Source organism: Tachypleus tridentatus, chromosome 13 (genome assembly GCF_004210375.1).
Source record: "Tachypleus tridentatus isolate NWPU-2018 chromosome 13, ASM421037v1, whole genome shotgun sequence".
NCBI classification, from domain to species: domain Eukaryota; kingdom Metazoa; phylum Arthropoda; class Merostomata; order Xiphosura; family Limulidae; genus Tachypleus; species Tachypleus tridentatus.
The window spans coordinates 132112333-132122744 of record NC_134837.1 but is presented as its reverse complement, the minus strand read 5'-3'; the positions used below and the strand labels follow the sequence as shown (position 1 = coordinate 132122744).

The window sequence follows — 10412 nt, the reverse complement described above, 5'->3', positions numbered from 1 at the left end:
CTATTAAAAATTCCTGAATTTCTCCTAGTGTGAGAAATGTTTTTCTCTAGACATCCTATCTTCTCTGTTTTATTCATTACCCCTCCAATATGTATGAACTTTAATGCTATAAAATCATCAATGCCCTGACAAACCATAATTTTTACAGCTTTCAATCTCAATTGGTTACAAAGCCATCAAATAGAAAATTAAAGTCCCTCTTGCCACACCTGCCTGTCCCATCCTCTCTTTCAGGATCTATTAATAGTTCTTAGTCTTAATACTATATTTTGTACAACCAATAGAAAGCCATGATTTTCATCTATAAAATGACATGTTATATTACACTGTTTCCTGACCAGAGAATTGTCATTTTCTCTGTTAGAAAAATTGATGGTTGGAGGAAATTGTCTGCTTTTGCATTTTCTTATTCAATGTTATGTGGTACATTATTTAATTAACTAAAAATTATTTAGTGCTTTACTATCTTTAATATAATATATGTAGGGTAACCTTTTATGCACTGGTTATGGGTCAAAAGCCACATCACTGTATTTGTTGACTCACATTCAAAATTTTATTGGATTACTACTTTATGATTTTATATCAGTAGATAAGGTGTCAAACTGTAGACTATAATTCAAATCTTAGTATTATACATTATTTAATTTCTTAACATACAAGTAATCATTACAAAAACACACCTAACCATGATTTTTGCATGTTACATGCTGTGTTGAATGCAGCACTGGTTCAAATTAGATGTTTGTGATGTCAAAAAAAGTCTATAATTTCATATGAATTAAGAACTCCAATTACCGATATTGACAAATTAGAATATAAAATAAAAATATCCTATCTTTTCTATTTCCTCAGATATTGCTCACATGGTGAATCAAACAAAGGCCCCACTAACCTCTTTCTACTTTTGCAAACAGTCTCTTACAATTTTACTAGTGGCTTTTTCAGCCATTTTTAAGTATTATGACAATCTCCTTTTGATACAAAACTTCAAGTTGAGTTTTTAGTCTGCTTTAAATGAGTATAAAGAGGTCACATAGTTAGACAAATCGACCAAGCTCACATTGAAAGATTTAACTTCAAAAACACTTGAAAGTCTTTGATTAAACATTACAAGTTCTGTTTATAACATCTTCTTACTCTTAACTTACCTATACAGATCGGCCTGAGAGTTAGTAGCCAGATAAAAAGGTTGCCCCACATGCTGGACCGGAGAAAGATGTGCTGAAGGGCCGGCATGCCTTACTCCACTTCCTGAACCCAAAACTCCATTAACTAACTGAGCAGCAGTTCCTGGTAGTAAAGTTCTCTATGAATTAAGAAAACATAACTTAAATTAAAAATTTATTCTTGTAATGCAGGTTGTAAAAATTATGTAGAAAGGAGTAAAAAATATTAAAAACAATAAAAGATATTTAAAATTATAAAAATATTAAATTTGTTTGTATAGGTTCAAGTTGCAGGGCAGTAACTTGTATCATTTTTATAATGTGAGAATCTGCAAGCTTACTCACAGTCTCGTGACAAAATGCACATTCTACTATACAGCATGTAGTAATAATTATAACAACTTCTGTTTCTAAACACTTTTCTGCTGAGACCAAGTGGAGAAAAAATTTACAAAGAAAGAGCATAATACCTTCCTCAAATTTTATCACACCAGATAATCTCAGTTAAAGAAATAATAAATTCTGCAAATACACCAATATTATCACATTATGCTTTCATTTCATTTTCATGCCAGAGTTCAATCTAAAATCTACTAAAATCTACAAAATTTACAAAACAGCTTTGTAAACTAATATTTAACCTATAATAATATAGCAGCTATCACATAATTTAATCAAGAAAAATATATTAACAAACATATGCCTAGAATAACACAAGTTAAGTTTTCTTTACAGTTTGGAAGGTATGAATAATTATACTACTTTACATTCATTAGAAAAATAATTTTCATTTATTTCATGCTACATGGATGCCACAAACTACCAGGTAAAACTAATAAGTTAAACTTCTTAACTAAAGCATCAGCTAGAACTAGTTCCAATTTGTATTTATTAAAACACATTACTTATATTTACAGCTAAACTCTACATCTCTAACTTGGCTACTAGCAAGAATTAAGATCTGAAATGACCTGCATGTTTAGTAATTTTTGGTACCAAATTAGTACTTTAAGCAAACAACCAGATAGTTTAGCAATTTTCTAGTTCTAAATGACAGTTAAAACAAATTTAGTGGTTTCTTGCTGTCAAATGGCACTTAAACTTTGACATGTACTTTTTTTCTTTTCTTTCACTCATGACTCAAAATCATCATCAGATAATTCAAGTTCAGAGCCAGAATCATCAGTAGTTTGAACAAGTTAAACTATCTCTTCAAAAGTGAAAATGATGACATGATTTAATGCTGTTTTGAGTCTGTTTTCTCATAAAATTAAACTCCAAATATTACTAATGTTTTGAGCAGTAAGATCCACAATATTGGATATGAATCAGCAATTGATATTGTCATCTGTGCACATTAGGCTTTACCTAGACTTTACCTAGTCTTTACAAGGACTTTGTGCTTTGAATAACATTTCTAGTGTGAAAATCAAATTGCATTATGCAGTTATATGGCAATAGGTGCACATATAGGGTTAAAACAAACAACCAGTCAGTTTGGTGATGTTTCTGGTGCCAAATAATATCTAAAACAAAGATAACATTTAATTACTATTAATAAAATTTATAATCTTTTAGTATTTTATTTAATTTTCATGGTTTTTGGGTTTCTTGATGATTAAGCTATTTAGGGTTGACTTTGTTTAAGTGCAAACCTACACAATAAGACTTCTGCATTGTGCCCACCACAAGGATCAATTCCCTAGCTCTATTTGAAATCCTCGGTAACACATCAACGCCCACCTCTATTCAAAACTCTTGGTAACACATCAATGCCCAACTCTATTCAAAACCCTTGGTAACACATCAACTCCCAACTCTATTCGAAACCCTTGGTAACACATCAATGCCCAACTCTATTCGAAACCCTTGGTAACACATCAATGCCCAACTCTATTCGAAACCCTTGGTAACACATCAATGCCCAACTCTATTCGAAACCCTTGGTAACACATCAATGCCCAACTCTATTCGAAACCCTTGGTAACACATCAATGCCCAACTCTATCCGAAACCCTTGGTAACACATCAATGCCCAACTCTATCCGAAACCCTTGGTAACACATCAATGCCCAACTCTATTCGAAACCCTTGGTAACACATCAATGCCCAACTCTATTCGAAACCCTTGGTAACACATCAATGCCCAACACTATTCGAAACCCTTGGTAACACATCAATGCCCAACTCTATTCAAAACCCTTGGTAGCACATCAACACCTAGCTCTATTCAAAACCCTTGGTAGCACATCAACACCTAGCTCTATTCAAAACCCTTGGTAGAACATCAACACCTAGCTCTATTCAAAACCCTTGGTAGAACATCAACACCTAGCTCTATCCAAAATTCTTGGTAACACATCAATACCTAACTCTATTTAAAACCCTTGATAACACATCAACACCTAGCTCTATTCAAAACCCTTGGTAGCACATCAACACCTAGCTCTATTCAAAACCCTTGGTAGCACATCAACACCTAGCTCTATTCAAAACCCTTGGTAGCACATAAACACCTAGCTCTATTCGAAACCATTGGTAGCATATCAATACCCAACTCTATCTGAAACCCTTGGTAGCATTTCAACACCCAGCTCTATTCAAAACCCTTGGTAACACTAACACCTAACTCTGTTAAAAACCCCTGGTAACACTAACACCTAACTCTATTGAAAACCCTTGGTAACACATGAACACATAGCTCTATTTGAAACACTTCAGAAGAATATTGTTTACCCCATCTCTCATGAGAACAGGTGATCCTGAACACTTAAGCAAACGCTCTCCTTCCAAGTTTTGTACCTGATGACGAGTGTAGTGTGGAAGCTCCCTTTCACTTCTACCTAGTCCATACTGACCACAATAGTCTATTCTTCCTACTCCTGACCCATGTTCATGATTTCCAATAGTTTGTTTCTGATGAATCATTGCAATAGGTATCTGCTCTTCTTCACCCACGCTGCTGACTTCTCGTTTTGTGGGAAATGTTGGTAAAATATCTGATTGAGAAACTAACTGGCTGTGGGAGTGTGCCTGGGCCTTAGCCAGAAGTCGCTTCTTCTGAATAGTAGTTACTGGGAGGCTGAAAGAAAAATATAAAAATTTTAATTTTAGATATTCCTTTAATATTCAACATGCTTATTTGCAGCATAAAAATTAGACAAGGATTTCCATGCAGGAAGGTTTCATTAGATTTGAAGTGTCATGGTTTCAATGTTGATACTAAAGTGTAACACTTAATATATCATTTCTGCACAAATGATTTCTAAACTAATATACCCGTGTCTAAAATTTATGTTATTAGTACAGCTACATATTTAGGAAAACAGCACCAAAACACAAAATCTATTATAATAATAATACCTAGTTCTATCTGTCCTAAACATGTGCATGCACCTTACTATCCAAACATGCACATACACACTTTATTTCAAAAAAATATAAAGAACAGACCTTCTGAACAATAACAGTGATTGGAGGCTTATCAACGTACTTTGAAAAGATTTAACATCAAGTCATAGAATAAGTCTATTAATTGGTACTGTGGTTTATTCCATACTTTTTTAATACAACTTTAAACTAGTTACTTGTATCTATCTCTGTATGGTTCTGGTTTGATTACTTGTTATATATTAATATATAACCACTTTAAACTGCTCACTTGTCTCTATCTCTGTGTGGTTCTGGTTTGATTACTTTCACAACAACGTTTGAAGTGAAATTTGGTAAATTTCGAACTGGGCTGTAGTGGCCATCAGAGTCCGAATCAGGGACTGTAACACAGCTAACAACATTCTTTCGAGTTTGGTAACTTCCATTTCCTCGAGGCTTATTAGGCAAAGAAAGATGGGCTTGGAAGAAAATACCACAAATAAAGTTAATGTCCTTCTTGCTAATGATATAATGTATTACACAGTGCTATATAATAATACACAGTACCATCATACACTGAAATAAATTGCAAAGTGCTGTTAAATTTGCCACTTGGATCATTTCAAATATGTTCTAAATTTATGTATAAAACAAAATATATTGCTTGACTAAGTTCCTCAAGGAGGGAAACGGAACATGCCGTTAAAACACTGACTTGAAAACCAGGTTTGAAGTAAACTAGTTTTACAGACTGTGAAGATTCAAAATTCAAACTTTCTCCTATTTCTCATTTTCTCCTCTGACAAGTACATAATTGTCACATAAATAAAATTTTGTATTCAATACACCTTTACACAGCCTTGTTACACTGACTCCACACTACAAACACATCCACATATCCTAACCATATTTTTGAAATGAGCAACAGTTGGGAAAGAAGCGTGGTTTCAAAATAATCCATGAAAATGTTACAGAAGTAGAGAGAGGATTGGAGACACCATAGGCAACCCCCAGTACTCAGTATTATTTTGATACAGTTGGATTATTTGAAAGTATGTGATCAAAGACTTCTAATGTACTATCAAACTAAAAAATTTAGAACTTAATACAAGGAAAAAATTACAGGAAAACATAATCCTAGTTTTCAGGTGATATACTTATAGTTTTGTTAGCTTTAAAAACTTGAAAATTTAAAACAAAAAAATTCTAGTTAGTTTAACTTTGGTTTTGGACTCTACCAGCTTCAATAACTCAAAGTATTTAGATAAAAACAATTAATGACATTTAGTGTTCTTGTAAAAACACAAGTTACAGACCTGGAGCAATCTAATGCTGTGTTTGTAAAGTATATGCATTTAAAACTATTTTCTCTCTTCACAAAGAAATCATTTTTCAAAGTTTCTTCTTCAGTTCATAGTGATTTGTTTGACTCGCACAGTGTTATGTTCTCAACTATTTCTCAATAATTAGCAAATACTCAAGAACACTATAATCAAAACCAAGCAAGTAAAATATCTCTCCTAAATTAACAGTGTTAATGAAGTCACAAAATCAAAACATATCACAAGCATTATGACCCGACAATACCCGAATTTCAACTAAACTTGTAGTAATTTTAATTATTTAGTATTTTACTTTGTCTTGGTGTGGACTGCAAGCTGTAGATTCCAGCTTCAGATTCTGGTGTTAATGGAAGAACACTGGCACAAGTTGTGGCAGCAACTGACGATGGACCTAAAGTTGATGTCTTCTGAACAGGATTCTTGACATTCACTACAGGACCTCTATCTTTGTTTGTACAGCTGAAAATTAGATATTAAATGTTGAAAATAGTTCATTATTTACATATTCTTGTGATAATACTAATAATGATTTGAGAAGTTTAATTTACCAGTAAGTAGGATTGGAGATCAGTCAATTTGAAGTTATACTAGTACCACAACATATAAAAAGTTGTCAACCTTTATGAGATTTTTAATTTTTATTGACATGTATAACCGTAAATGTCTAATCACAATTTCAATATAATATCTTCATTTTTAAATGTTGGAATCATTACTTCAGTTCATACAGTACTTCTTATGCCACTCTGGTCTTTCTGCCAATGCTTTACCAAGACTCATTAAAGACGTTATATAAGAAAGTGAATAATAATTTTTCTTGAAGACATTTCTACATAGAACAAACAAATAATTTCTTCTCACCAAGCAGGACTTTCATTTTCATCCTCAGAGTCCGAGCTCAAAATCACCACACTGTATGCAGGACTTGGTGTATCTCTGATCACAATAGTATGTTGATGTTCAGGGGAGTACATTACTTTCTTCTTCCTACAGGCAGAAGTGACAAATGAGCCACTTTATTACTACTAGATGTAAAAAAACCATTCACTAAAAATAACAGAAGTTTGAAAAATATTTCTGCAAATTAAAACTAACATTTTTTCAGATTTACCAAAAACTCAGAAACTGATCTATAAAATATCTATTGTTTCCAATTTGGTAAAAAGAGCAAATGAAAACATAATGTTTAAAAATTTAACTAACAAAATCTTGAAACAATTAATCAGCCAGCAGCAGTTTCACCAACTGATCTGTTTAAATGATTAACAAAAATTCTAATCCTGATGCAGAATTAGAACCTATGTTTTATCCCTATTAGCCAGTTCTCTACTGCTAAACAGAATCTACTCTTGAACAATATGTATGTAAAAAAGGCTGGTATGGGTAGAGAAAGTTCTATGTAGAGGAACGACCAACGTGAAGTTTCAACAGGTAACACCTGTGTACAAAATCCTTGTACACGTTTTTCAAAAGTTTTCTGCATCAAGTGGGTTGAACTAATAAACTTTAACCTCTAACAAGATAGAACAATTGGCTAAACATGACGGGATAGAAAAAGATTGTTCATCTATACTTCATGGTAAAGTAATTACTTCTAGGGTAACCAGTAATATAAGAATCTGAAAAATGCTCTCATAAAAGAGTGTGAAGGATACAAAGCTTAGAAACATGAGGTTTTTTTCACAAGTTCTTTTCATGATGCTTTCATTCATAACATTAATACTAATTACAACAGAATACATAGGATGAAGTCATTTAGGGTTAGTGAGTATAATAAACTAGGTGCTCTACAACAGCAGAGTATTTAGATGACAGCGAAACTTTTTCTCATGTATGTGTTAGTAAATTTATTATCACAACTGATTCAAATAAGTACAAGAGATCCTTATTTAGTGAAAACAAACTACAATTATTAGAAAGAAACTGAACTTTACCAAAAAATATATTTAGAAAAATACTGCCTATATCAACGTAGGCTTATGATACAAACTATATTTCTACCAGTCAACATTTTACTGTTTAACCCTTAAACAGCAGCAATGTTGTAGGTAGCAGCATCAACAGATGATGGTTGCCCTTTAAGGGTTAATGGTGTTTTATTTCAATTAGTTTTTTTTATAGATAAAACAAGTACTGAGTTTTTAAAATCTTAATTTTGTTTTAAAAAACAATATTTTTCACTCGATTTACTTAGTTAGCATCATGAAATGGATAAAATTAAAATGTTTTATACAATTTTCATAGTTACTTAACTACTTCAACAGATTGAAAATAAACAATATAAAAAATCACAAAAGTCAAACAAGTTAGACCTAACTGGGTATGTATATATAGTTTTTTAATTCATATGTAAGTTTGTATGATCATACAAGAAAGTATGTCATTATTAGAATATCACAAACATAATTTTACAGGAAAAATAGCTATTGAATAAATTTACATGCTTTTAGGTTTACATTACAATTTTGTTTACAAAACAAAACATTAGACCAAAAGATGGAAGCAGTTTTCAAGGTTTAAGAAGTGTTCAAAACAAAATTTTATTAAAAATTCACAACCTAAAATATGATACAAATACTAATCTGATTTTGAAACTTTTTCTCAATCAAAAACTGTATACTATGTAGAAAGTGCACACTAAATTTCATGTAATTAGGTTAAGAACTTTTAAGTGTGAGAGCAAAACAGACTAGGGTGACACAATATCAACTTCCCAGTGCAAGTAGTTAAATGCAGTAAACGCATATTTGATTTTTTGTACAGCCACTCTTACACACAGTAAACAAATTTTATTTCTGTACAGTCACTATAAACAGTGAACACAAATACATTTTAATAAAATAACAAACTGTTGATTTGTTTCAACAGTATACACTTGGAAGTTGTCAACTTACACATTTTTTCCTGATTTTACTTCACTGGACCATTGCACACCTCCAAGATGTGGGCTCGTGCGTCGTACATTACCGCTACTACTAGTCACCACTTTATTTGAATGGTAGGTGCTAGAGCCTTTGTGACTCTGGGGTATTGAATCCCATTTAGGAGGAGTTCCTTCCTTGACACGTTTCTTCACAGGTGAAAGTTGGGTGCTACTTATCTCTTTCTCCTTCCCAGTCCTTAAATCATAAAAAGTATTTCTAAGTAGTATTAAAATAAAAGAAAACCCAAACTAAATAAACTCTGATCACAGCAAGAAAAACATCAGTACTGTATGTTACGAATGAATTATTAAAATTAATTCATGACACTATAAACCAATAACTATTTCACTATCTCACATGCACCCTTAACCCTATCAAGACAAGTCATTGGTCAAAGGTCTTCATATGTTAACTCACATTTAAAAAATTCATTGAACTACTATTTTATTAATATATGTAAATAAGTTTGATAGCAAACTGAAAATAATTCAAATTTTTTTATTATATGTTAGTTAATTAAATCTTAATTTAAATGTTAATATAAAAAACTCAGTTAAATATCAATTTTTGTGTGTCACGTGGAATGTTGAATGCAGCATTGGTTCAGATGAAACATCTGTGATGCCCATATACAAAGTTTACAATTTCTTACAAATTAGATATTCATACTGTCAATATTGACATGTTAGAATATAAAACAATAACCTTCTGTCTTCCCTATTTACTGAAATATCACTATATTTATTGAATCAAACACACCAGCCCCCATACACCTCTTTCCATTTTTAAAAATGCTTATACACACCCACTTATGTCCATCACCTGTGAATAACCAATTGGAAGCTTGGAATATCCCCCATGTGGTTTTCTGAGCCTCTGCAAAGTATTTACATAAGAAACCCTTTCTTTCCATGATAGATTCAAAGCAATAAGGTAAGACATTATTGAGCTTGAAATTCCATATTTTTTTTAGACCAAAATACAGCTGTTACGAAGCTTCATAAATTATAATGGAATTCTGTGGTATTGATATATTAATTTATGATTTTTTATTTGTTTCAAAATGTATATAAAAACCTACAAAAGTTATTTGTTTTGTATCCTCCACATGAGAAATTTTACAAAGCTTGGCAAACAACCTATGACAAGCAGCAAACAACTATAAATGTCATAACTAGATGAGATAATTCAATGCTATACTTCTTCATTTACTATTCTATGTTTTAAGAAAAATATGTTTAAGAAGGTATTTTTAAATATTACTAATGTATATACACACATGTAGTATAACTAAAACATGACTGTATTTTGCAAAATACCAGTCCACTAAAACACAGCTAAGAGAAGTCACTCTGTAAAGACTAAAGGTATGTTTTATTTTTGTCTGCACCATTGCAACTTCTGTAATGTCAGTCAGGCACAGCTGAAAGGTTAATAAATTAAATGTATATAGATATATAATTTCATAACATTTAAGCCACTTAGAGTAAACATTAGTGTTTTCATAATATCATTTTTATTGATTCTTAGACAAAAAAAGCATAATTTATATTTTATTTCCTAATTTTTTATGGTGGTCACAAGGTCAGTTAAATTGACCAAAC

General features: G+C 31.7%; 1 protein-coding gene across 18 annotated transcripts in view; it reads right to left on the bottom strand.

Annotated features, from left to right (window-relative positions):
• The window catches only part of LOC143238727 (homeodomain-interacting protein kinase 2-like), a 123882-nt gene that overhangs the window by 6589 nt on the left and 106881 nt on the right, over nt 1-10412 (bottom strand). For 16 of the 18 annotated variants that reach the window (XM_076479218.1, XM_076479220.1, XM_076479227.1 and 13 more), the window contains 6 exons: nt 8779-9003; nt 6746-6871; nt 6177-6343; nt 4831-5020; nt 3906-4251; nt 1152-1309 (listed from right to left, as the gene is read on the bottom strand). In XM_076479218.1, coding sequence (XP_076335333.1) covers nt 1152-1309; nt 3906-4251; nt 4831-5020; nt 6177-6343; nt 6746-6871; nt 8779-9003 — 1212 coding nt within the window. Of the gene's footprint in view, nt 1-1151; nt 1310-2288; nt 3795-3829; nt 4252-4830; nt 5021-6176; nt 6344-6745; nt 6872-8778; nt 9004-10412 lie in introns of those variants that run through there. The other 2 variants (XM_076479221.1, XM_076479229.1) reach the window with 2 other exon arrangements.